The sequence below is a fragment of the Populus trichocarpa genome, chromosome 7 (assembly GCF_000002775.5).
Source record: "Populus trichocarpa isolate Nisqually-1 chromosome 7, P.trichocarpa_v4.1, whole genome shotgun sequence".
In the NCBI taxonomy this organism is placed as follows: Eukaryota; Viridiplantae; Streptophyta; class Magnoliopsida; order Malpighiales; family Salicaceae; genus Populus; species Populus trichocarpa.
The window spans coordinates 14,123,775-14,150,789 of record NC_037291.2 but is presented as its reverse complement, the minus strand read 5'-3'; the positions used below and the strand labels follow the sequence as shown (position 1 = coordinate 14,150,789).

Genomic DNA, 27,015 nt, shown 5'->3' with positions numbered 1-27,015 from the left:
TAAAAAACTGGTGTTTAGGTTTTAATTGCTTCTATGTTTCTTTATCTTTTGTAAAAACCAATCTCATTAAAAAAAATTTTAATACATAATTTATATTATTTTCTAATATATTTATTTAAAAAAAAAATTTTTGGTTTTAAAACTTGTATAAATCTATAATATCTTGTGATTAATTTTTATTAAATAAATAAAAATAATAAAATTAGAATTCATTACCCCTTTAATCATCAAAACTTCAATAACATATCAAAATATAAATTTAATTTAAAAATTTAAATTATTAAATTAAATCTCAAAATATAATTTATATTATTCTAACATTACTGCTCTAACTGTTGTCTTTAAAGACTTGATGGATTGTTTATGGACTACACACTCTTTCTCCACCCATGGCTAGGTTCCTCTTTGCTGGCTACATAGCCTTACTCCTCCTGCTGCTAGTCTTCCAAAACAGTAACTGCAAGGATACCAACTTCTGTGCCCCTTCTTCATGTGGCAATCATAATATTAGCTACCCCTTTAGCATAAACAGTGATCCATTAAACTGTGGAAAACCTAACTATACCCTCCACTGCGAGAAAAATAACTCCACAGTATTGTATTTAGACTCACGAAAATACTACGTGCAGGCAATCAACTACAACAACTTGACAATCCGAGTGGTGGATCCTGGTGTTAAAGAAAATGATTGCTCTTCTCGTCCTGATTTTTCTTTAACATATGCAAGATTAGGTAATTCCAGAAGGGCATATACTATTTTTACTTTTATATTTACAGGCTTAGATTATATCGCAGATGATGATTATCCATATACATGGTTTCAATACAAAAAGACAGGGTGGAAGTCGTTTCCCACATACAAGCCTCTCCCGTTATCGCAGATGATGATTTTCATAAACTGCACAAATCCAGTGGATTCTCCTCTGTACGTTGGCACTGGTACTTGCCTTAATGGAGAAAAATCTTCCAATGTTTCACTCTCAAAGCGTTCTTATGTGAATGTTGGTGGGATGAAGGCTTCGGATCTGATGAAACTGTGCAGCTTAGAGAGGATGACGTTGTTGCCAGCCAAGGATTACAAGAATAAATCCTTCAAGGAAATTCACAGTCAGCTGGCATATGGATTTGAGCTTTCATGGCACAATAGCATGTGTGGAAGCTGTGCATATGGATGCTACATCTATGATTCGAACCAGACAGGCTGCGCAGGTGGGCAAAATTGAATAACAAACTGTTCGTTTTTCTATCTTCAACTTCTCTTCGCATGATTTCCCCATTTCTGAAGCATATTGTAGTGCTGAGTATCGTACGGTCAGTTCAATCAAGCTATCATAGGCTGCAGATGGTCATATCATTTGTCATAATAATTCGTGGTTTTCTTTTATTCGACGATAAATGATATTTTTATACCAATTTTCAGAAAACTTAGTCAAACAAAACCAAGTTTCGCTTCTTTAATACATTCAGAAAAATTTAATAACATCTTCTCGACATTAACCTCAAGATTTGAATTCAAAAAGTAAAACCAGGATAATTTTGCTAAGTCATTCATTTGTTTCTTCTCAATTTCTTTCATCTTGTAATAACCTCCATTATATATTTTCTCAAATCACAAATCTAATCTTTGCAACTGATCTCTTGGTCCAGATGGACTTTCTTGGTTGGAATTAACCGTAGGTGAGGATTCTATCTCCCCACTTCTTCATGCTTAATTAATTCTTACTATAATATCTCTAAATTTGTTTACCTTCTCTGCAGGCGTGCTGCAGACTGTAACCATTTTCATTGGTAAGAACTCCCCTTATTGATTTTTATTTTTTTTAAAGTTATGATATTGGATCATATTTTATTAGCAGATGCAAAATGATAATTCCTAAATGTCTTCTTATGCCAAACCTAACCCATGTTGTGTGTTTAACTTATAATCAATAAGAAATAATCATGATTTCGGTCTTTGATTTCCCCCCTCAAATTTCACACACAGCACTACTTCAGGGGACAAAATTTATCTTTGGGAGTCCGTTTGTGATTGCATTCTTGATCTATAAATGGCGACGAAGACATCTATCAGCATATGACACGGTTGAGGAATTCCTACAGACTCATAACAATCTTATGCCAGTCGTAAGGTATTCTTATTCAGAGATTAAGAAGATGACCAGTGGTTTCAAAGAAAAGTTGGGAGAAGGAGGTTTTGGTTGCGTATATAAAGGAAAGCTTCGCAGTGGACATTCTGCAGCAATAAAATTGCTGGGCAAATCCAAGGCTAATGGACAAGATTTCATCAATGAAGTCGCTACCATTGGAAGGATTCACCACACCAATGTAGTGCAACTAGTTGGTTTTTATGCTGAGGGATCAAAGCGCGCTCTTGTATATGATTTCATGCCGAATGGATCTCTCAATAATTTTATTTTTTTTCAAGAAAGTTCTGTCTCTTTAAGCTGGGAAAAACTGCATGAGATTTCCCTTGGAGTGGCTCATGACATCGAATATCTACATCGAGGTTGTGAGATGCAGATCCTACATTTTGACATCAAGCCTCACAACATTCTTCTGGATGAAAACTTCGCTCCAAAAGTTTCTGACTTTGGTCTTGCTAGGTTGTGTCCAACAAATGAGAGTCTTAAATCTCTCACTGCAGCGAGGGGAACGATAGGTTACATGGCGCCAGAACTGTTCTACCAGAACATCGGGCGCGTCTCATACAAAGCTGATGTTTATAGCTTTGGAATGTTGCTATTGGAAATGGCAGGCAGAAGGAAGAATTGGAACGCATTGACAGAGAATTCAAACCAAATTTACTGGCCAGATTGGGTTCACGACCAAGTCTCTAATGAGAAGGCTATAGAGATTGGAGATGGTGGCACGGAAGAGGAAGAAAAGATAGTCAAGAAGATGATTATTACAGGGTTGTGGTGTATACAAATGAACCCTCTGAATCGGCCCGCAATGAACGAAGTTGTGGAGATGCTTGAAGGAGACATGGAAAGCCTGCAACTGCCTCCGAGACCTGTTCTATATCCAGATGAGAAGCCAATGAACACTTGTGGAGAGTCATCTTCCATGTCTTATTATTTTTCAGAATCACTCAGCTTGATTGAAAATGCATATAATTAGGTGATTTAATATGAAATACTCTGCTGATGTGCAGGGGAAGGCTTGTCCCATGAATGATACTAGTTCTTCGAAAGTTAATACCATTATGATAAACTGTAATCTTCCACCTTATTTCCTGGTTGTGTACCTAGCTAAGAGAGTCCTAGTTGGCTTGTTCGGTTTAAACTGATCTACGTTCTTATCAGATGAAATTTTTACATCAAATCTATCAAAAGTCATAAACCGCTATGCTAAGCACTGTTTACACATCCCTTTTGAAAGAAGAGACATAAATTCACAAACTTTGAGTTTCTTTCTCAGCCATGACACTCGAAATCCATTTAGTTTGCCTCATTTTCATTGCATCATTGGCTTCTATTATATATATTAAAACTTTAATTAAAAAAAATAAAGTCAGGAAATATTGTGTATTGCAAGTGTTCTTACTATGAACTCGCGTATACAAAATAATGTAATATACTTAAAATACAAAGTATTAAATTAAAACCTGTGTTAATATAATAGAGAAAGAATGAAAAATATTGTTGTTAAGAATTAAATCATTTATTCTTAAATACAATATTTCTCTACAAAGTACTAGAACTTAACCTTTATAATAAAAAGAAAAAAGAGAAAAGGAAGTTTAAAAACAATAAAAGAGAAGAAGGCAAAGGAACAATTGAAAGTTATGGAAAACACTCCATTTTCATTCCCTATTTATACTAGAATTTAGAATTAAAAGTGGTGCAAAATTAATTAATTCTTATTGTTTATAAAATTTAATTATCAATCATTAAACAATAATTTAGTAGTTTTTTTCCATTAAAAATAAAACTTTCTAGACATAGAAAGATAATTGTTCATACAAATTTCTCAAATTGCTTATATCAAAATTATTTTATGGATTAATCTTCTCTGTTTATCATTTTTAATTATCCATCATAAAAATAATTTAATAGTTTGACATTAAAAAATAAAACTCTTTAAATAAAAAAAGATAATTGCTCAAATAAATTGTTCATATACTACCTTAAAAAATAATTTTTATAAGCCTGAAAAATTATTTTACAACATACCTTATCTCAAGCTCATGCTAAAAAAGCCCATGTAAATTAAATACAAAGTTTATTTAGCCTAAAACCTCTCATCTATAAAAGTATTCTTGAAGGATTCTTGCATTTATAAAACATATTAACCAAGTATTTTGACATCAACTTCTTATTTATCATTAATTTTATAAAAAAAATATTAATGTTTCATATCAATATATTTTTGTTAAAGAATAATTTTTAATAAAATTTTAATCCTAAAAATTAAAATTAATGATGAACCATGTTTTTAAAATTATAAATTTATAACATGTCTAACATGCTAAGTAAATTTATCGGTTGAATTGTATGAATTGGATTATGCTTCATGAGAGATTAATAGAAGTTAAAAGTTTACCTTATGTATATATATGTAATGTATTTTTATAGTTTAAAAAATTTGACAAATTAAATAATTTATGAATATATATAATCAAATAAATTAAAAATGATGTCCACTAATAAATAAATAAATTGTATAATTTATTTATACACACACACAAGACGAAGAAGCGAGAAAAGAATCACAGGGAAGGTAGAAGAAAAGGAGGGTGAAGATGGTGCTATTGGCGATCGCCAGTTCTTCTCCTTCTCTTCTAAAACAAATCGATGTGAGAAAGAGGAGAGGAGGTATGAAACAGGCAGAAACAAAGGAGACATCATTGATTGTGGAAATTGAAGGTTACAAGGCGACTGCCAATCACATCCAGGCTTATGGGAATAGATTGTGGAGATTGGGTATTTAGTTTGGGGAGAGGTTGGTTCAGTTGAAGAGGTCCGAGAACATGATCAATGGCCAGGTGATTTTTTTATACTTCCATCTTGATTATATTTGATTTTTTTTTGGTTTGATGTTGATTTTAGGGTTTCACTAAAAGCTTTTTATCGCTTAATCAAATTCAAGATTCATCAAGTGTTGAAATTAATGATTACAAGTTTTTCCTTCTTTCTTCTTGATCATTCATTAGTGACGATTAATTATAAGCTGTCTTGAATTATAGCTTCTTTTTTAAAAAAATCTATGTCATTGGCGAATTCATCGTCTGGAGTGGTCACCAATGACAAGTGTAAGCTGAGGTTCTTGGAGTTTGAAGCGAGGAGGAGCCACCAATTTATCATGGAAGCTTTAATTTTCCATGTTATACGGAATATTTCTTAAGAAGAACCCCTGTTTCTTCAGTTTTTTTGTTAGATGAAAAATAACAAGACGTGGGAATCCCGTTTTCTGGGTTACAAGATTTTGGTTTCAAATCTGCTGTTGCTGCTTGCAGAACTGAAGATGAAGAGGAAGATGGGTCAAGTATTTGGTTTCATCACTAATAGGTATGAGTTTTTTCTTTTAATTCTTATGCTGCTGCTAGAAAACTTTTTTCTTTTCTCAAGCAGTAAAAAAACCGTTGGATTTCGCTCAGCGAAAATGATAACTTTTTAGAATGGTGTTGTTGTGGTGATCGTTGCTCCAAAGATTGGCCTTCAACTTTCAAATTATCGATTTAGTTTGAAAGCTGTTTTCGGGAAAATAGAAAATTTTAGCCTTCAATCGAAATGCTTTTGCAATTTTTATGAAGACTGAGTTCTCTGCCATCCTTGGAATATTTCATACTGCTTCTAGGAAAAGTTTTTCTTGCCATGTTATGCCGGATGTTGTTGGTTTCCTTGCTGAAAAAACTTAACAAACAGAAATGTTGCAGCTGAGCAACATATGTTCTTATGATTGATGGTGATCAATGTACTGGATCTATATATTTGTTGTTCAGTTTTACAATGGCAGCCTCACTTTAGTGCACTTTGTTTTTACTCTGCTTTGTTAACCTAATTTTATTTCCCTTTCAAAGTCTAAGCTAATCAGTTTTCTTTTCTGGTTGAGTATAGGATGATGCAAGACAAGGCTCAAGTGGTGGTTCTTGGGTGGCTTATGTGAGGGGTGGTGGTTCTTAGTGACTGAAACCATGGCTTGAGAGGGAGGGGGATATTTTTCATGTTTTTCACTTTGGGGATTGGTCACATTAACAAAAACAAAATCAATAGTGGTTTGTTTCTGTTTATTATCCTGGTCTTATGATATGTGTTGCGAGTTTAGTTGGTTAACTTGTGTTTTTTTTTTTTTTTTTTTAATTTGTATATTTTTTAATTTTATTTTTTAATATTATATTGATTAGGTATTAGACTTCGTGATTTTTTTCAGCTTTATATTAGATTATCATATCTTACAACCTGAATCATGAATTAAACGATGGAACAATTGAATATTTTTTATGTAAAAAAAAATTAAACTAATAATATCTAAAAAGAGAATCTACAGATCCAAATAACAAGCAGTTTACCACATGGATGATTGTTTGCATTGGAGAAGACAACAAGCTATTCAAGTTCGTTCAAAAGCTAGGTGCTGTTTAATTACAGAGAAAACTCAAATTAACCTCTAAAGTATTACTAAATTCTTAATTTGTCACAAAATATAGAAGTTTAGCATAACAATTGAGTCCCTAACATTTTAAATATATCTTGACTCAATCCTTTCTGTCAAAGGAAAAAATATAAAAGTAATGGACATGAAAAGAAGAAGCCGATTGAGAAATATCCGAAACATTAAGGACCCAATCAATAACTTGATTTTGGAATGAGATTTTAACAATTCTTAAGTTGTCATAAAATATGAAAGTTTAACAATTGAGTCCCTATAATTTCAAATATATCGTGATTGAATCCTTTCTATCTCCAAGTTTGTTAGTATTTCCTATCAATTCTTCTTTAATTTTTTTTTATTAATTAAAGACCTCTTGAGAAAAGGAAGGGCACTAATGCTAGTCGAGTTTTAGCTATTTGACGATAAAGTATTAGTTTTGTAGCATAAAATACGCACATCAACTGGAAAAATAATAGTAATGAATACCAAGGAAGAAGTACCTCAAACTTTAATACCTTGAAGGCCTGTTTTGGAGTGTTAAAAATTGTTTTTTAAAATATTTTTTTTATTAGAAAATACATTAAAATAATCACAATCCAAAAACACAAAAAAAAAAAAAAAATTAAACAAATACAGTTTCATCTCTATATTTTCAATCAAATGCATGCCAATCTTTTATTTGTGTAATAAGCCGCGAATTACTCAGAATCTCCACTGTAGGCAACAGCTCAGAGATCACAGCCTTGAAAGCAATGATGACCTCAAAATATATGATTACTCTGTTTCTGAGATGGCTGCCAACTCTTGATGAAGATGCCTCCTTAGCATACCTGCATTCGTTCTCTTTGCAGCTGTGGAGCTAAGAGGATTAGGAGGTGTACTTAACCTGTCTCCTTCACCTTCCAGCATCTGGACAACAATTTTCATGGAAGGACGGTCCACTGGGTTCCACTGGATGCACCACAGTCCCACAATGGCTAGCTTCTTCGCAATTTCAGCATCCCCTTCTTCCTCGATTTGGAACCGCAGGTCTTCTCCTTCTTCTAAGAGATTATAAATCCATTCTGGGAAGTATACTTGATCACCATTTTCTGCTGTATCATCAACATTTTTCCTTCCACCAACCATTTCTAACACCATCATTCCGAAACTGTACACGTCTGACTTGTAGGAGACATTCCCAAAGTTTCTTGAGAACACTTCGGGTGCTATGTAGCCGACGGTTCCCCTAGCTGTTGTCATGGAAATAGCACTTTTATACTTGGAACACAACTTAGCCAGACCGAAATCTGCAATCTTGGGATTGAAGTCATTGTCCAGCAGGATATTATGTGGTTTGATATCAAAGTGGAGGATTGTTTGGTCACAACCCTGGTGAAGATATTCAATCCCTTTGGCTACTCCAAGGGCAATATGATGCAGCCTTTCCCAGCCAAGGAAAACATTCCTTGCGTTTGCTGAAGATATGAACTTCTGCAGCGAATCGTTTGGCAAGTACTCGTAAACTAGAGCTCGTCTAAATCCATCAGCACAGAAGCCAATCAAGCGGACTACATTGACATGGTGAATCCTGGCCATTGTTCCCATTTCGTTTACGAATTCCTCTCCTTTTTCTGATGAATTGCTTAGAACCTTAACAGCCACCGGAATCTCACTGGTTAGCTTTCCTTTGAACACAGTTCCATAAGCTCCTTGCCCTAATTCATCCCTGAATTGATTTGTCATCTTTTTGAGATCAGCATGGGAGTATCTTGTGGGGTTCATAGCTCTGTAATCATCCAAAAACCTTTCAACCTTTGCCTGATATTCTTCTTCTGATTTTCTGAAGCTATAAATTTGGTAGACTGCAATGACCACAACCCCGAAAAGGATGGATCCTGTGGTTACACCTGCATTTATAAATAAGCCTTTTGAGTTAAGTAACTGATCTTCTTTTTTGGAAGCATAGAGTTGGAGTAAATTTGAGAACAACTAACCTATAGTCAGATTCCTTTTCCGTGCACCTGCAGAAGATAAGAACCCTTGTTACTTGTTAGGTTCTCATTTTCAGGAAGTTTCTGAAGTCACTATAATGTCATGGATTTATAGAAACAAGAACTTAATAAAGCAAAAAATCCTAGAAAATCAAGGAGCCATAAACACAGAACAGTGAAAAAGAAGACTTGAATCTAAAAATACCTTTTTTTGGTCTGGGCAAGCCATAGCATTCTGTTTCAAGCTCAGTGCTGCTATTTTCCCTCAATCCACATAGTTTTCCTGTTGCTTCACAAGATCCACAATTGGGATTGGACCAGGACAGCCGAATATCATGTGGAACAGGTAGGTCGTACATCTTGGTACAAGATAATAGTAACTCATTGCCATCAATAGATTGTTCCGAATCAACGGCAAGAACATCATATTGGTGAGTGCTGAGACAAGCGATCCTACGCCGAGATATTGCATTATTTAAAGAGCAATTGAAGATGGTAAAATTGACCTTGGACATCTTAAACTGTATGTGAAACCCGGACGAATTGAAGTTTGGGTGTTGGCTTCGAAGGCAACCTTGGGGATCTGTTGCATAAATAACTTGATTTTCGTAGTCAATCTTTTCTATGTGGAGCTTCACTGCAGCTGGCAGCTCGAGCACTATATCGCCCTTCTCATTGCAAGACAGATCAAAACCAGGATAGCCACACTGTTCTGGCTGCCTATCCTTGATCCAGAATGGAAATCGGATGTGAAGGCCACGGTTCCCACAAGATCCTGTGCAATTAAGGCTTGCTCCAAGTTCTGCAATGAACATGAAATAGAACAGGCATATTGCCTTTTTTGTTGAACCTCTCATCATTGCCTCCTATGGTGATAGAGTTTCGACCTAACAGTATCTAGATATTGCTGAAACAATAGTAAACTCAGATGGGAGCAGCAAGGGTAACTCTGATACCTTCTTTTTACTTGCCTAGATTAAGTACTCAGAATTGACCTCTCTTGCGTTCAATGTAGTAGTAGTTCCGTGTCAGCAAGGATTATTGCACCCTCACTTTCTTTCCACTTTCGAAGGGAAAGAGGAGGGAAGCAGAGCTTGGACTTAACCTGGAACACTTGTGTTGATCTTTGGCTTTTTTCACAAATTATTGCCAAGAAGGTGCTCTATATGTTGACGCTTGTGGTGCTGAGAGTTGATGGATTTGTGGTTTATATCGAAGTAATCTTTGCTTCGTTACTGTGACTCTTACATTTCAAAGGATGACTTTGGTTATTTTAATACGCTGATGGAACTCTTACATTGAAAAACTGGCATTTAGGTTTTAACTTCTTCTATGTTTCTTCTTTTCTGATAAAAGAATCAATTTCATTTAAAAGAATTTTTAATATAAATCTTTGCTTTACTATGACTTTGATATTTCAAAGGATGACTTGGTCATTCTAATAACTCTCACATTGAAATATTCGGCCTTTAGGTTTTAACTTCATCTATATTTCTCTCTCTTTCTCTCTCTGTAAAAGAACCAATTTTATTTAAAAGAATTTTCAATATATAATTTATATTATTTTTTAATATATTTGTTAAAGTAAAAGTTTTTTTGCTTTAAAAACTTATACAAACTCATATTATCTTATGCTTAATTTTTATTAAATAAATAAAAATAATCTGATTAGAATTCATAATCTTTTAATTACCAAGACTTTAATATCATATCATAATACTAACTCTACTTAAAAATTTAAATTATTAAATTATTTCTAAAAATATAATTTATATTATTCTAACATTACTGCTATAACTGTTGTCTTTAAAGACATGATGGATTGTTTATGGACTCCATACTCTTTCTCCATCCATGTCTAGGTTTCTCTTTGCTGGCTACATAGCCTTACTCCCCCTGCTGCTAGTCTTCCAAACCAGCAACTGCAAGGATACCAATCTCTGTGCCCCTTCATGTGGAAATCATACTATTAGCTACCCCTTTAGCCTAGAAAGTGATCCATCTAACTGTGGAAATCATAATATTAGCTACCCCTTTAACTATACCCTCCACTGCGAGAAAAATAACTCCACAGTATTGTATTTAGACTCACGAAAATACTACGTGCAGGCAATCAACTACAACAACTTGACAATCCGAGTGGTTGATGCTGGTGTTAAAGAAAATGATTGCTCTTCGCTTCCTAATTTTTCTTTAGCATTTGATAGCCTAGGCAAATCCAGAAGGGCATATACTATTTTTACTTTAACATTTACAGGCTTCGATTATATCGCAGATGATGATTATCCATATACATGGTTTCAATTCAAAAAGACAGGGTGGGAGTGGTCTCCCACATACAAGCCTCTCCCTTTATCGCAGATGATGATTTTCATAAACTGCGCAAATCCAGTGGATTCTCCTCTGTACGTTGGCACTGGTACTTGCCTTAATGGAGAAAAATCTTATGTGAATGTTGGTGGGATGAAGGCTTCGGATCTGATGGAACTGTGCAGCTTAGAGAGGATGACGTTGTTGCCAGTCAAGGATTACAAGAGCATGTCCTATAAGGAAATTCACAGTCAGCTCGCATATGGGTTTGAGCTTTCATGGCACAATAGCAGGTGTGGAAGCTGTGCAGGTATTTGCTACATCTATGATTCGAACAAGACACGCTGCGCAGGTGGGCAATATTGAGTAACAAACTGTTCGTTTTTCTATCTTCAACTTCTCTTCGCATGATTTCCCCATTTCTGAAGCATATTGTAGTGCTGAGTATCGTACGGTCAGTTCAATCAAGCTATCATAGGCTGCAGATGGTCATATCACTTGTCATAATAATTCGTGGTTTTCTTTTATTCGACGATTAATGATATTTTTATACCGATTTTCAGAAAACTTAGTCAAACAAAACTAAGTTTCGCTTCTTTAATACATTCAGAAAAATTTAATAAAATCTTCTGGACATTAACCACAAGATTTGAATTCAAAAAGTTAAACCAGGATAATTTTGCCAAGTCATTCATTTGTTTCTTCTCAATTTCTTTCATCTTGTAATGACCTCCGTTATATATTTTCTCAAATCACAAATCTAATCTTTGTAACTGATCTCTTGGCCCAACAGGACTTTCTTGGTTCGAATTAATCGCAGGTGAGGAGTCTATCTCCCCACTTCTTCATGCTTGATTCCGTAATTCCAACTAGTCCTTACTATAATATCTCTAAATTTGTTTACCTTCTCTGCAGGCGTGCTGCAGACTGTATTCCTGTTCATTGGTAATAACTCCCCTTATTATTATTTTTTTTTTTTGAAGTTGTGATACTGCATCATATTTTATTAGCATATACGAATGATAATTCCTAAATGTCTACTCATGCCAAGTTCTTCCTTAGCAGCACTCTTGGGGTTGCCTAATGTCTGAGACATACCTTTTGGTTAAGAGTATGTTCTTATGAAACTTGATTGAACCTGAGTCCTCTCATTTTGGTCTACATTTTATATGATTTTTCAACTCGGAAAAATAATCCTAACGCCTAACCTAACCCATGCTGAGTATTTATCAATCTCTGATATATATTAATAAGAAAGAATAACAATTCCTCTCTTCATTTTTTTTTTCCTCTCAAATTTCACACACAGCACTACTTCAGGGGACAAAATTTATCTTTGGGAGTCCATTTGTGATTGCATTCTTGATCTATAAATGGCGACGAAGACATCTATCAGCATATGACACAGTTGAGGAATTCCTACAGACTCATAACAATCTTATGCCAGTCCTAAGGTATTCTTATTCGGAGATTAAGAAGATGACTGGAGGTTTCAAGGAGAAGTTGGGAGAAGGGGGTTTCGGTTGCGTGTATAAAGGAAAGCTTCGCAGTGGACATTCTGCAGCGATAAAATTGCTGGGCAAATCCAAGGCTAATGGACAAGATTTCATCAATGAAGTCGCTACCATTGGAAGGATTCGCCACACCAATGTAGTGCAACTAGTTGGTTTTTGTGCTGAGGGATCAAAGCGCGCTCTTGTATACGATTTCATGCCCAATGGATCTCTCAATAATTTCATTTTTTCTCAAGAAAGTTCTGTCTCTTTAAGCTGGGAAAAACTGCATGAGATTTCCCTTGGAGTGGCTCATGGCATCGAATATCTACATCGAGGTTGTGAGATGCAGATCCTACATTTTGACATCAAGCCTCACAACATTCTTCTGGATGAAAACTTCGCTCCAAAAGTTTCTGACTTTGGGCTTGCTAGGTTGTGCCCAGCAAATGAGACCGAGAAATCTCTCACTGCAGCAGGGGGAACAATAGGTTACATGGCGCCAGAACTGTTCTACAAGAATATCGGGCGCGTCTCATACAAAGCTGATGTTTATAGCTTTGGAATGTTGCTATTGGAAATGGCAGGCAGAAGGAAGAATCTGAACGCATTGACAGAGAATTCAAACCAAATTTACTGGCCAGATTGGGTTCATGACCAAGTCTCTAATGAGAAGGCTATAGAGATTGGAGATGGTGGCACGGAAGAGGAAGAAAAGATAGTCAAGAAGATGATTATTACAGGGTTGTGGTGTATACAAATGAACCCTCTGAATCGGCCCGCAATGAACGAAGTTGTGGAGATGCTTGAAGGAGACATTGAAAGCCTGCAACTGCCTTCGAGACCTGTTCTATATCCAGATGAGAAGCCAATGAACACTTGTGGAGAGTCATCTTCCATGTCTGATTATTCTTCGAAATCAGTCAGCTTGATTGAAAATGCATCTAATTAAGTGATCTTGTATGGAATACTCTGCTCATGTGCAGGGGAAGGCTTGTCCCATGAATGATACTAGTTCTTTGAAAGTTAATACCATTATGATAAACTGTAAGTCTGTAACCATCCACCTTATTTCCTGGTTGTGTAACTAGCTAAGAGAGTCCTAGTTGGCTTGTTAGGTTTGAACTAATTTGTGTTCTTATTAGATGAAATTTTTACATCAAATCTGCATCTGATTCTAGAGATGTCGTTACACATCCTTTTTGAAAGAAGAGACATAAATTCACGAACTTTGAGTTTCTTTTTCAGTCATGGCACTCGAAATCCACTTAGTTTTACTTTTTTGCCTCATTTTCATTGCATCATTGGCTTCTACTATATATATTAAAACTTAAATTAAAAACAAATCAGGAAATATTGTGTATTACAAGTGTTCTTACTATGAACTAGCGTATACAAAATAATGTAATATACTTAAAATACAAAGTATTAAATCAAAACCAGTGTAAATATAATAGAAAAAGAAAGAAAAATATTGTACAATAAAAAAAAACCTACCATTTAAAGTTATGGAAAACACTCCATTTTCATTCCTTATTTATGCTAGAATTTAGAATTAAAAGTGGTGCAAAATTAATTAATTCTTATCGTTTATAAACTTTAATTATCAATCATAAAAAAATAATCTAATAATTTTTTTTCCATTAAAAATAAAACTTTCTAGATATAAAAATTAAACTTTCTAGACATAGAAAGATAATTGTTCAGATAAATTGCTCCCATGCTATCTTAAAAATAATTTTTATAGAATTACCAGGATTAATCTTTACTATTTATCAATTTTTAATTATCCATCATAAAAAATAATGTATTAGTTTTTTAACATAAAAAATAAAACTCTTTAAATAAAAAAAGATAATTGTTCATATGCTACCTTAAAAAATTATTTTTATGGGCTTAAAAAATTACTTTACAGCACCTTATCTTAAGCCCAAGCTAAATAAGCCCGTGTAATTTAAATACAAAGATCATTTAGCCTAAAACCTCTCATCTATATGAAAATGTTTTATAGCCTATAAATATAATTTTAACTCTTAAACTTTTTATTATATAATCTACAAAAAACTTTTGTATTTTCTTTTATATAAAGGGAAGGATCCTTATATTTATAAAACAGGTTAACCAAGAGTTTTTTTTTAATTTCTTATTTATCTATATTTTATTTTTTTAAAATTTATTTTATATATATTAAAAAGAAAAAAAAGTTGTAATCGATTTCAAGGTTAGATGCAATTGGGCTCCCAGGAAATTAAAGCCCAAACACTTCGGTACAGTCTAATGTACACCACCTAGGTTAGAGAACCGGTTAAATATTTTGATTTTTTTTTATAAAAGATTATATATATATTAAAAAATTTATACACATATAATCAAATAAACTAAAAATTATAAACACTAATAAATAAATAAACTATATAATTTATTTATATACACACACACACTCTCTCTCTCTCTCTCTCCAGACGAAGAAGCAAGAGAAGAATCACAGGGAAGGTAGAAGAAAAGGAGGGTGAAGATGGTGCTATTGGCGATCGCCAGTTCTTCTCCTTCTCTTCTAAAACAAATCGATGTGAGAAAGAGGAGAGGAGGTATGAAACAGGCAGAAACAAAGGAGACATCATTGATTGTGGAAATTGAAGGTTACAAGGCGACTGCCAATCACATCCAGGCTTATGGGAATAGATTGTGGAGATTGGGTATTTAGTTTGGGGAGAGGTTGGTTCAGTTGAAGAGGTCCGAGAACATGATCAATGGCCAGGTGATTTTTTTATACTTCCATCTTGATTATATTTGATTTTTTTTTGGTTTGATGTTGATTTTAGGGTTTCACTAAAAGCTTTTTATCGCTTAATCAAATTCAAGATTCATCAAGTGTTGAAATTAATGATTACAAGTTTTTCCTTTCTTCTTGATCATTCATCAGTGACGATTAATTATAAGCTGTCTTGAATTATAGCTTCAATTTTTTTTTAATCTATGTCATAGGCGAATTCATCGTCTGGAATGGTCACCAATGACAAGTGTAAGCTGAGGTTCTTGGAGTTTGAAGCGAGGAGGAGCCACCAATTTATCATGGAAGCTTTAATTTTCCATCTTACACGGAATATTTCTTAAGAAGAACTCCTGTTTCTTCAGTTTTTTTGTTAGATGAAAAATAACAAGACGTGGGAATCCCGTTTTCTGGGTTACAAGATTTTGGTTTTAAATCTGCTCTTTGCTGCTTGCAGAACTGAAGATGAAGAGGAAGATGGGTCAAGTATTTGGTTTCATCACTAATAGGTTGGGTTTTTTCTTTTAATTCTTATGCTGCTGCTAGAAAACCTTTTTTCTTTTTTCAAGCAGTAAAAAAACCGTTGGATTTCGCTTCGCGAAAATGATGACTTTTTAGAATGGTGTTGTTGTGGTGATCGTTGCTCCAAAGATTGACCCTTTCAAAATCTCGATTTAGTTTGAAAGCTCTTTTCGGGAAAATAGAAAATTTTAGCCTTCAATCGAAATGCTTTTGCAATTTTTATGAAGATTGAGTTCTCTGCCATCCTTGGAATATTTCATACTGCTAATGTTATTTTTCTTGCTGTTTGCTTCTAGGAAAAGTTTTTCTTGCCATGTTATGCAGGATGTTGTTGGTTTCCTTGCTGAAAAAACTTAACGAACAGAAATTGTTGCAGCTGAGCAACATATGTTCTTATGATTAATGGTGATCAATGTACTGGATCTACATATTTGTTGTTCAGTTTTACAATGGCAGCCTCACTTTAGTGCACTTTGTTTTTACTCTGCTTTGTTAACCTAATTTTATTTCCCTTTCAAAGTCTAAGCTAATCAGTTTTCTTTTCTGGTTGAGTATAGGATGATGCAAGACAAGGCTCAAGTGGTGGTTCTTGGGTGGCTTATATGAGGGGTGGTGGTTCTTAGTGACTGAAACCATGGCTTGAGAGGGAGGGGGATATTTTTCATGTTTTTCACTTTGGGGATTGGTCACATTAACAAAAACAAAATCAATAGTGGTTTGTTTATGTTTATTATCCTGGTCTTATGATATGTGTTGCGAGTTTAGTTGGTTAATTTGTGTTTTTTTTGTTTTTTTAAAATTTGTATATTTTTTAATTTTATCTTTTAATATTATATTGATTAGGTATTAGACTTCGTGATTCTTTTCAGCTTCCTATTAGATTATCATATCTTACAACCTGAATCACGATGCAACAATTGAATATTTTTTATGTAAAAAAAAATTAAACTAATAATATCTAAAAAGAGAATCTACAGACCCAAATAACACGCAGTTTACCACATGGATGATTGTTTGCATTGGAGAAGACAACAAGCTATTCAAGTTCGTTCAAAAGCTAGGTGCTGTTTAATTACAGAGAAAACTCAAATTAACCTCTAAAGTATTACTAAATTCTTAATTTGTCACAAATATAGAAGTTTAGCATAGCAATTGAGTCCCTAACATTTTAAATATATCTTGACTACTCAATCCTTTCTGTCAAAGGAAAAAATATAAAAGTAATGGACATGAAAAGAAGAAGCCGATTGAGAAATATCCGAAACATTAAGGACCCAATCAATAACTTGATTTTGGAATGAGATTTTAACAATTCTTAAGTTGTCATAAAATATGAAAGTTTAACAATTGAGTCCCTATAATTTCAAATATATCGTGATTGAATCCTTTCTATCTCCAAGTTTGTTAGTATTTCCTATCAATTCTTCTTTAATTTTTTTTTATTAATTAAAGACCTCTTGAGAAAAGGAAGGGCACTAATGCTAGTCGAGTTTTAGCTATTTGACGATAAAGTATTAGTTTTGTAGCATAAAATACGCACATCAACTGGAAAAATAATAGTAATGAATACCAAGGAAGAAGTACCTCAAACTTTAATACCTTGAAGGCCTGTTTTGGAGTGTTAAAAATTGTTTTTTAAAATATTTTTTTATTAGAAAATACATTAAAATAATATTTTTTTATTTTTAAAAAATTATTTTTAATATTAACATATTAAAATGATCTAAAAATATAAAAAAATAATTAATTTAAAACAAAAAAACTTAAAATTTTCCAGAAACGTGGCAACACAACCCCAGACACCAACTAAGAGTCCTAAAATAGCATCATCATAAAGTTTGAGAAATACAATTTAAGAACTAATCTTGCAAGCAAATACAGTTTCATCCCCTTATTTTCAATCAAATGCATGCTAATCTTTTGTTTGTGTCATAAGCCGCGAATTACTCAGAATCCACTGTAGGCAGCAGCTCATAGTTCACAGCCTTAGCATACTTGTGTTCGTTCTCTTTGGAGCTGTGGAGCTAAGAGGATTAGGAGGTGTACCTAACCTGTCTCCTTTCCCTTCCAGCATCTGGACAACGATTTTCATGGAAGGACGGTCCACTGGGTTCCACTGGATACACCACAGTCCCACAATGGCTAGCTTCTTCGCAATTTCAGCATCCCCTTCTTCCTCGATGTGGAACCGCAGGTCTTCTCCTTCTTCTAAGAGATTATAAATCCATTCTGGGAAGTATACTTGTAATGTTTTGAATTAAAAGAGATAGGAAAGGGCTACAAGCCCTTGAAGGCTTAGATATAAGAATAAATAAAAGAAGGGTATTGTAGTAATTATATAAAGAGTTGATAAATGTAAATTGAAAAACAAAAAAGAGAGATATGCAATTAAGAGTGAAAAACCGGGAGAAGAGAAGAAAAGAAGAAGAAGAAGAAGAAGATAAAAGAGAGAAATTAGAACGGAAATAGAAAGAAGTTGGAGAAAATAAGTTTAAAGGTAAGATTATATCTAAATGTGTGTTTTTTAAGCTTTAAATTTTTGTTTTGATAAATGTTAGGGTTTTGAAGATTGTATTTTGGATTTAATTGATGAGTTAATTTGAATGTTATAGGGTTGATTATTGTGTGTAATTGATTGTTTAGTTGATTATGAAAAATTGCAGGTAAAGATAATGATTTTGAGTTATAATTTGTGTAAATCGTGAATTTTGAGTTAGAAATCTGGAAAGAACAGTAGGTAATCTGTGAAAATTCTGGATTTGAGGTTGAAGATGATGAAAATTCAGTTTGGTCCCTCAATTTGTGAAAATTACAATTTAGTCCCTAAACTTTGGAAAATTACAGATTGGTCCCTGAAGCATATTCTGAAATTACTAATGAGAGGGTGAGTTCAACAACTCAGTGAGTAGATAACGTTCAATACACACACACGAGGTAATACAACAATGAGAAATATATATACAAGTATGGTTTTAGGTTCTTATAGGAAGGTTTCTCAAATAGGCCATAACAAGAATATCTTAAGGTAAAGCTTGTCAAAAAATCAAAATGCAATGAGCATGAGGCTCCGTACTATTGGATGATCAATCCATACAGGTTGGTGACTCCCCCGACCAACTAGGGTTCAGATACGATGTGCACAAAGACTAACACTACCCTGTTAGCTTGGGTATTCTGACTGTCATACCATAGGTTCATAATCATAATCATAATCAAACAGACATATTCATATCTCAAGGCTCAACTCATGACATCAATCAAATGAAGAGCTATCAATTCAGAAGTCAATTCAAAATATATATTGGTTCATATCAAGAATTCAGATTCAACAATTGATCATGCTTATCATAACAAGGATAATAATCAACATATATATTATCAAGAAGCATGATCCAATTCATATTAACAAATCAAATATTTATAATATTTCTCATGCATATGGAAAATTATCCACTCACCTGACTCGAAAGCAAACAGAACTCAAAGCTGATACCGAAGAAAATCCTACTAACGTCCCTCCAGTAGAATATCAGGATTATCTTAATACAAATGAGACATATTCAAGAATAACTCAAAAGAACATATAACCTATTTAATACTTTTATCTAAGGGTATATTCCATAACCCTATATGTTTTTAGACTAAACTACTTATTTTCCCAAAAACTCAAAATTTAACGGATTTCCCGAAATCTAATCCATAATAAAACAATTAATAAAATTTATAATAATTCACTAAATAACCCTAAATTATTCATCAAACCAATCTGCAAAAGCTAATATTACAGCTAAGGACCAATCTGAATTTTATCATATTTTTAAGGGTCAAATTGTAAGTTTTGTCAAATTGAAGGACCAAACTAAAAATATCATAAATCCATGACTATACTTAAATTCTGACCATAATTAATCCTCAATTCAGTCCAGAATATCTCATCATGCTCCAGGGACCATTCTGAAAATTTTCCAAATTTTTTGGGTCAAATTGTAATTTTTGTCAAATTGGAGGACCAAACTGAAAGTGTTAAAATTTCATAACTATACTGGAATTCTGCCCATAATTCATCTTGTATTCTGTTCAGAATCTCGGAATATGCTCCAGGGACCAATCTGTAATTTTTCAAAGTTTGGGGACTAAACTGTAATTTTCACAAATTGAGGGACCAAACTGAATTTTCATCATCTTCAACCTCAAATCCAGAATTTTCACAGATTACCTATTGTTCTTTCCAGATTTCTAACTCAAAATTCACTATTTACACAAAATATAACTCAAAATCATTATTTTTACCTGCAATTTTTCATAATCAACTAAACAATCAATTACACACAACAATCAACCCTATAACATTCAAATTAATTCATAAATCAAACCCAAAACACAATCTTCAAAACCCTAACATTTATCAAAACAGAAATTAAAAGCTCAAATAACACACATTAATACATTTAACAACCTAAATCTTACCTTTAAATTTATTTTCTCCAAATTAATCTCTTCTATTTCCCTTACCTTTTTCTCTTTTCTCTTCTTCTTCTTCTTTCTCCCTTCTCGATCCTGCCGGCACTCAAGAACACAGCTTCCTATTTTATTTTAATTTTTTCCTTTCTATTTATATCTATCAACCTTTATTCAATTATCACAATACCCCTTATTTATTTATACCACTTTTAAGCCTCCAAGGCTTTATTGCCTTTTCCTATCTTTTATTTCAAAACATCACAATGGTGACACAAAATTGGCCTAATAACACTTATATATTGCTGAAACAGTAGTAAACTCAGATGGGAGCAGCAAGGGTAAATCTGATACCTTCGTTTTATGAGTCTGGTCACCTGAAAGTTCTCTTGTTGTAGAGTGTAGAAGCTTAATTAATTGGACTTGGTTTTGAGACGCTTGTGGTTTTGAGAAGCTTGTGGTTTTGAGAAGCTTGTGGCTTTGAGCGTTGGTGGATTTTTTGTTCTTGTTCAATTTTACAATCAACCATTAATCTTTTCTTTATTATTGTGACCTTTGATCATTTCAAAGGATGACTTGGTAGTTGGTTGTAATTTTAATATGCTGATATTAAAACTCGCCTTTATGTTTCTACTTCTATGTTTCACTGACTTTATCTGTTGTCTTCTCAAGACTAGAAGAATTGTTTATGCACTACATACTCCTTCTCCATCCATGTCTAGGTTCCTCTTTGCTTGCTGCCTTGCCTTACTACTGCTACTACTAGTCTTCCAAACCAGCAACTGCAAGGATACCAATCTCTGTGCCCCTTCTTCATGTGGCAATCATACTATTAACTACCCCTTTAGCCTAGAAAGTGATCCATCCAACTGTGGAAACCCTCTCTATACCCTCCATTGCGAGAAAAATACCTCCACAGTTTTGTATTTAGACTCACGAAAATACTACGTGCAGGCAATCAACTACAACAACTTGACAATCCGAGTGGTGGATGTAAGGACTATGGACACCACCTATCTCCACATTGGTATGATATTGTCCACTTTGGGCCTAAGCCCTCATGGATTTGCTCTTGGGCTATACCCAAAAGGCCTCAAACCAATGGAGATATTTGTCCATCCTTATATACCCATGATCCTCCCCATTTCTAGCCAATGTGGGACTTTGGTCGTATACCCAACAATCCTCCCCTCGAACAAAGGACCACCGAGCCTCCCCTCAAACCGATCATTCATCCGTCCACTCTCTACCAACCAGGATTCTTCATTCTCTACTTCACCGTGTTGGGGTCAGAACACGTCCATGAAGCATCCGGAGAGCACTACCTGACTTGAGAGTTTTTGCTCTTTCTAGGTCAACTCCTCTTCACCGTGTTGGGATCAGGACACGTCCATGAAGCATCTGGAGCACACCGCCTATCCAATAGAGCTGATCCATGGATTACATCGTGATTGGGGGCCCACCACCTTTTGTTCGGCATTCCAAGGTTTCATCCATCATGGCTAACTCCGGGGCCTGGCTCTGATACCACTTGTAAGGACTATGGACACCACCTATCTCCACATTGGTATGATATTGTCCACTTTGGGCCTAAGCCCTCATGGATTTGCTCTTGGGCTATACCCAAAAGGCCTCAAACCAATGGAGATATTTGTCCATCCTTATATACCCATGATCCTCCCCATTTCTAGCCAATGTGGGACTTTGGTCGTATACCCAACAGTGGATCCTGGTGTTAAAGAAAATGATTGCTCTTCTCTTCCTGATTTTTCTTTAACATATGCAAGATTAGGTAATTCCCGAAGGGAATATACTATTTTTACTTCAACAAATACAAGATTCGATTATATCAGATTTCCATATACATGGTTTCAATACGAAAGGACAGGGCGGAAATGGTTTCCCAAATACAAGCCTCTCCCGTTATCGCAGATGATGATTTTCATAAACTGTGCAAATCCAGTGAATTCTCCTCTGTACGTAGAAACCGGTACTTGCCTTAATGGAGAAAAATCTTCCAATGTTTCACTCTTGATGCGTTCTTATGTGAACGTTGGTGGGATGAAGGCTTCGGATCTGATGGAACTGTGCAGCTTAGAGAGGATGACGTTGTTGCCAGCCAAGGATTACAAGAGCATGTCCTATAAGGAAATCCACAGTCAGCTGGCATATGGGTTTGAGCTTTCATGGCACAAGAGCAAGTGTGGAAGCTGTGCAACTATTTGCTACATCGATGATTCTAACCAGACAAAATGCGCAGGTGGGCAATATTGAGTAATAACAGTTCATTTTTCTATGTTCAAATTCTTTTGGCATGAATCCCCTATTTCTGGCATCTGTGCTTTTCAGTAGCCTATTGTAGTATTGAGGAACTCACAGTCAATTCAATCTAGCTATCATAGGCTGCAGTTGGTGATATCATATAGATAATAGATGATTGCTTCCAATCTAATTTTTCTATCTCATACGTCTGCTGCTTCTTAATTCTCTTCATCTTGTAATATTTGCTCAAATCACAACTAATTTTTGTAACTGATCACTTGGTCCAACAGGATTTTCTTGGCTTGAGATAACCGAAGGTGAGGATTCTATCTCCCAATTTTTTTCATGCTTGATTGCATAATTCCAAACAGTTCTTTTTAAAATATCTCTAACTTTGTTTACCTTCTCTGCAGTCGTCCTGCTGTATATATCCCTATTAATTGGTAAGAACTTCCCTTATTGATTATTTATATTTTTTTTTAGTTTATGATATTTGATCGTGTTTTATTAGCAGATAGAAAATGATATTGGTTATTAGGAGGCCTAATGCCTGAGACAGACCTTTAGGTTACTCAGTATGTTCTTATGAAACTTGATTGAACCTTTTCTACAAATCATGATGGTCTAGATTTATATGATTTTTCAACTAGGCGAAAAAATTCTAACACCAAACCCAACCCATGTTGTGTATTTATCTGATAATTAATAAGAAATAATCATGATTTCTATCTTGATTTCCCCCCTCAAATTTCACACACAGCACTACTTCAGGGGCCAAAATTTATCTTTGGGAGTCCGTTTGTGATTGCATTCTTGATCTATAAATGGCGACGAAGACATCTATCAGCATATGACACAGTTGAGGAATTCCTACACACTCCTAACAATCTTATGCCAGTAGTAAGGTATTCTTATTCAGAGATTAAGAAGATGACCGGAGGTTTCAAGGAAAAGTTGGGTGAAGGAGGTTTTGGTTGCGTGTATAAAGGAAAGCTTCGCAGTGGACATTTTGCAGCGATAAAATTGCTGGGCAAATCCAACGCTAATGGACAAGATTTCATCAATGAAGTCGCTACCATTGGAAGGATTCGCCACGCTAATGTAGTGCAACTAGTTGGTTTTTGTGCTGAGGGATCAAAGCGCGCTCTTGTATATGATTTCATGCCCAATGGATCTCTTGATAATTTCATTTTTTCTCAAGAAAGATCTGTCTCTTTAAGCTGGGAAAAACTACATGAGATTTCCCTTGGAGTGGCTCATGGCATCCAATATCTACATCGAGGTTGTGAGATGCAGATCCTACATTTTGACATCAAGCCTCACAACATTCTACTCGATGAAAACTTCGCTCCAAAAGTTTCTGACTTTGGACTTGCTAGGTTGTGCCCAACAAATGAGAGTCTTAAATCTCTCACTGCACCAGGGGGAACGATAGGTTACATGGCGCCAGAACTGTTCTACCAGAACATCGGCCGCGTCTCATACAAAGCTGATGTTTATAGCTTTGGAATGTTGCTGTTGGAAATGGCAGGCAGAAGAAAAAATTTGAATCCGTTGGCTGAAAGGTTCAGCCAAATTTACTGGCCAGATTGGGTTCATGACAAAGTCTCTAATGAGAAGGTTATAGAGATTGGAGATGGTGGCACGGAAAAGGAAGAAAAGATAGTCAAGAAGATGATTATTGCAGGGTTGTGGTGTATACAAATGAACCCTCTGAATCGCACTGCAATGAACGAAGTTGTGGAGATGCTTGAAGGAGATATGGAAAGCCTGCAACTGCCTCCGACACCTGTTCTAAATCTAGATGTGAAGCCAATGAACACTTGTGGAGAGTCATCTTTCATGTCTGATTATTCTTCGGAATCAATCAGCTTGATTGAAAATGCATATAATTAAGTGATCTAATATGGAATACTCTGCTCATGTGCAGGGGAAGGCTTGTCCCATGAATGATACTAAATTTTCCTTGACATTTACGAGATTATCATGGTATGATAATTTATATCATAGATTTTAACATATTAATTTGGGTTGATTTAAATTTATTTTAATATTTTTTTAATTTTATTCTTTAATATTAGATGAATTAAAAACTATATTTTATAATTTGTTTTACATGAAATTATTTTAATCTCATAACTCAAGATGTAAAATTAACATATTAATCTAAGTTGACCTAAATTAACACGTAGGATGACTGTTTGCATTGAAGAAGACAACAAGTTATTAAAGTTCGTTGAAAAGCTAGGTGTTGTTTAATTAGAGAGGAAACTCAAATTAACCTCTAAAGTATTACTAAATTCTTAATTTGTCACAAAATATAGAAGTTTAGCATTACAATTGAGTCCCTAACGTTTTGAATATATCTTGACTACTCAATCCTTTCTGTCAAATGAAAAAATATAAAAGTAATGGACATGATTGAGAAATATCTGAAACATTAAGGACCCAATCAATAACTTAATTTTGGAATGAGATTTTAACAATTCTTAACTTGTCATAAAATATGAAAGTTTAACAATTGAGTCCACTTTAATTTTTTTTACTACAAGGAGAGGTTGAGAAGAGGAAGGGCACTAATGCTAGTTGAGTTTTAGCTATTTGACGAGAAAGTATTAGTTTTGTAGCATAAAATGGATACCAAGGAAGAAGTACCTTAGAGGCTTGTTTTGGAGGGTTAAAAGTTGTTTTTTAAAATATTTTTTTATTAAAATAATATTTTTTTAATTTTTTAAAAATTATTTTTAATATCAATATATCAAAATGATTTAAAAATATTAAAAAAATTAATTTAAAAAAAAAATTAAAATTTTTCGGAAGCGTGGAACCATAAGAGTTCTAAAGTAGCATCATCATAAAGTTTGAGAAATACAATTTAAAAACTAATCTTGCAAGCTAATCTTTTATTTGTGTAAAAAGCCGCGAATTACTCAGAATCCACTGTAGGCAGCAGCTCATAGATCACAGCCTTAGCGTTCTTGTATTCGGTCTCTTTGGAGCTGTGGAGCTAAGAGGATTAGGAGGTGTACTTAACCTGTCTCCTCTCCCTTCCAGCATCTGGACAACAGTTTTCATGGAAGGACGGTCCACTGGGTTCCACTGGATACACCACAGTCCCACAATGGCTAGCTTCTTCGCAATTTCAGCATCCCCTTCTTCCTCGATGTGTAACCGCAGGTCTTCTCCTTCTTCTAAGAGATTATAAATCCATTCTGGGAAGTATACTTGTTCACCATTTTCTGCTGTATCGTCAACATTTTTCCTTCCACCAACCATTTCCAACACTAACATTCCGAAACTGTACACGTCTGACTTGTAGGAGACATTCCCGAAGTTTCTTGAGAACACTTCAGGTGCTATGTAGCCGACGGTTCCCCTAACTCTTGTCATGGAAATAGCACTTTTATACTTGGAACACAACTTAGCCAGACCGAAATCTGCAATCTTGGGATTGAAGTCATTGTCCAGCAGGATATTATGTGGTTTGATATCAAAGTGGAGGATTGTTTGGTCACAACCCTGGTGAAGATATTCAATCCCTTTGGCTACTCCGAGGGCAATATGATGCAGCCTTTCCCAGCCAAGGAAAACATTCTTGGCGTTTGCTGAAGATATGAACCTCTGCAGCGAATCGTTTGGCAAGTACTCGTAAACCAGAGCTCGTCTAAATCCATCAGCACAGAAGCCAATCAAGCGGACTACATTGACATGGTGAATCCTAGCCATTGTTCCCATCTCGTTGACGAATTCCTCTCCTTTTTCTGATGAATTGCTTAGAACCTTAACAGCCACCGGAATCTCACTGGTTAGCATTCCTTTGAACACAGTTCCATAAGCTCCTTGCCCCAATTCATCCCTGAATTGATTTGTCATCTTTTTGAGATCAGCATGGGAGTATCTTGTGGGGTTCATAGCTCTGTAATCATCCAAAAACCTTTCAACCTTTGCCTGATATTCCTCTTCTGATTTTCTGAAGCTATAGATTTGGTAGACTGCAATGGCCAGGACCCCGAAAAGGATGGATCCTGTGGTTACACCTGCATATATAAATAAGCCTTTTGAGTCAAGAGACATATTCTTTTTTGGAAGCAATGTGTTGGAGCAAATTTGAGAGCAACTAACCTAAAGTCAGTCGCTTTTTCCGTGCACCTGTAGAAGATAAGAACCCTTGTTAAGTTCTAATTTTCTGAAAGTTTCTAAAGTCATGATAATATCCTCTATTTGTAGAATCAAGAACGCTAAATGCACAGGTAACCCACTGGTCAGTCAACTCACTAGTAGATAGGACTTAGGTGTTCAAGGACACTTGCAATACATTAATCAAAGTATATATGTAGACTTAGTGAAGCAAGGAATCATAGAAAATCAAGATGCCATGAACACAGAACAATGAAAAGAAGACTTAAAGCTAAAGATACCTTTCTCTGGTCTGGGCAAGCCATAGCATTCAGTTTCAAGCTCAGTGCTGCTATTTTCCCTCAATCCACATAGTTTTCCTCTTGCTTCACAAGATCCACAATTGGGATTGGACCAGGACAGACGAATATCATGTGGAACAGGTAGGTCGTACATCTTGGTACAAGATAATAGTAACTCATTGCCATGAATAGATAGTTCTGATTTAACGGCAAGA

At 34.7% G+C, this 27,015-nt stretch overlaps 3 protein-coding genes and 2 long non-coding RNA genes across 12 annotated transcripts in view; 3 read left to right on the top strand and 2 right to left on the bottom strand.

Moving 5' to 3' along the window:
• The window catches only part of LOC18100854 (rust resistance kinase Lr10), a 12,545-nt gene extending 2,828 nt beyond the window's left edge, over positions 1 to 9,717 (bottom strand). The window contains exons 1-3 of the mRNA XM_006380241.3: positions 8,773 to 9,717; positions 8,571 to 8,597; positions 7,494 to 8,483 (exon numbers count right to left, since the gene is read on the bottom strand). Of these exons, the coding sequence (XP_006380303.3) occupies positions 7,494 to 8,483; positions 8,571 to 8,597; positions 8,773 to 9,427 (1,672 nt within the window). The 5' untranslated portion in view covers positions 9,428 to 9,717. The remainder of the gene's footprint in view (positions 1 to 7,493; positions 8,484 to 8,570; positions 8,598 to 8,772) is intronic.
• Positions 333 to 24,407, top strand: LOC18100852 (rust resistance kinase Lr10). Of its 5 annotated transcripts, none has more exons than XM_052454712.1 (5): positions 333 to 1,209; positions 1,648 to 1,677; positions 1,759 to 1,788; positions 1,985 to 2,659; positions 23,818 to 24,407. In XM_052454712.1, exons 1-5 carry the CDS (start codon positions 390 to 392, stop codon positions 24,276 to 24,278), a joined length of 2,016 nt encoding a protein of 671 aa, XP_052310672.1. In that variant the 5' UTR covers positions 333 to 389; the 3' UTR covers positions 24,279 to 24,407. The 5 variants fall into 5 exon arrangements, with proteins under 5 accessions (XP_052310672.1, XP_024460717.2, XP_052310671.1 ...); XM_024604949.2 differs by having other exon boundaries at positions 335 to 1,209; positions 1,985 to 3,013; positions 24,172 to 24,407; XM_052454711.1 differs by lacking the exon at positions 1,985 to 2,659 and adding an exon at positions 12,187 to 12,805 and having other exon boundaries at positions 339 to 1,209; positions 23,762 to 24,407.
• Positions 4,994 to 6,275, top strand: LOC112328157 (uncharacterized). Of its 2 annotated transcripts, XR_002982797.2 has the most exons (3): positions 4,994 to 5,510; positions 5,800 to 5,916; positions 6,060 to 6,275. It is a non-coding gene; the product is annotated as an uncharacterized LOC112328157 (long non-coding RNA). The 2 variants fall into 2 exon arrangements; XR_002982796.2 differs by lacking the exon at positions 5,800 to 5,916.
• Positions 14,776 to 16,511, top strand: LOC112328156 (uncharacterized). 2 transcript variants are annotated; one of them, XR_002982794.2, is made up of 3 exons: positions 14,776 to 15,128; positions 15,356 to 15,649; positions 16,220 to 16,511. It is a non-coding gene; the product is annotated as an uncharacterized LOC112328156 (long non-coding RNA). The 2 variants fall into 2 exon arrangements; XR_008059737.1 differs by lacking the exon at positions 16,220 to 16,511 and adding an exon at positions 15,959 to 16,213.
• LOC7491772 (rust resistance kinase Lr10) lies at positions 17,461 to 27,015 on the bottom strand. Of its 2 annotated transcripts, XM_052454713.1 has the most exons (4): positions 26,801 to 27,015; positions 26,505 to 26,531; positions 25,412 to 26,419; positions 17,461 to 17,708 (listed from the first exon to the last, which is right to left on the bottom strand). In XM_052454713.1, exons 1-4 carry the CDS (start codon positions 26,952 to 26,954, stop codon positions 17,641 to 17,643), a joined length of 1,257 nt encoding a protein of 418 aa, XP_052310673.1. In that variant the 5' UTR covers positions 26,955 to 27,015; the 3' UTR covers positions 17,461 to 17,640. The 2 variants fall into 2 exon arrangements, with proteins under 2 accessions (XP_052310673.1, XP_024460726.2); XM_024604958.2 differs by lacking the exon at positions 17,461 to 17,708 and having other exon boundaries at positions 25,215 to 26,419.

What these genes read in the sequence shown, in the direction of transcription:
- LOC18100852 (XM_052454712.1), top strand. Translation starts at nt 390, where the DNA reads ATGGCTAGGTTCCTCTTTGCTGGCTACATAGCCTTACTCCTCCTGCTG. An exon ending in GACTGTAACCATTTTCATTG is followed by an intron (nt 1,789 to 1,984) that starts GTAAGAACTCCC and finishes TTTCACACACAG; the next exon opens with CACTACTTCAGGGGACAAAA. An exon ending in TGCAGCGAGGGGAACGATAG is followed by an intron (nt 2,660 to 23,817) that starts GTTACATGGCGC and finishes GGGGAACGATAG; the next exon opens with GTTACATGGCGCCAGAACTG.
- LOC7491772 (XM_052454713.1), bottom strand. Translation starts at nt 26,954, where the DNA reads ATGTACGACCTACCTGTTCCACATGATATTCGTCTGTCCTGGTCCAAT. An exon ending in CTTGCCCAGACCAGAGAAAG is followed by an intron (nt 26,532 to 26,800) that starts GTATCTTTAGCT and finishes TATCTTCTACAG; the next exon opens with GTGCACGGAAAAAGCGACTG. An exon ending in AGGGAGAGGAGACAGGTTAA is followed by an intron (nt 17,709 to 25,411) that starts GTACACCTCCTA and finishes GAGACAGGTTAG; the next exon opens with GTACACCTCCTAATCCTCTT.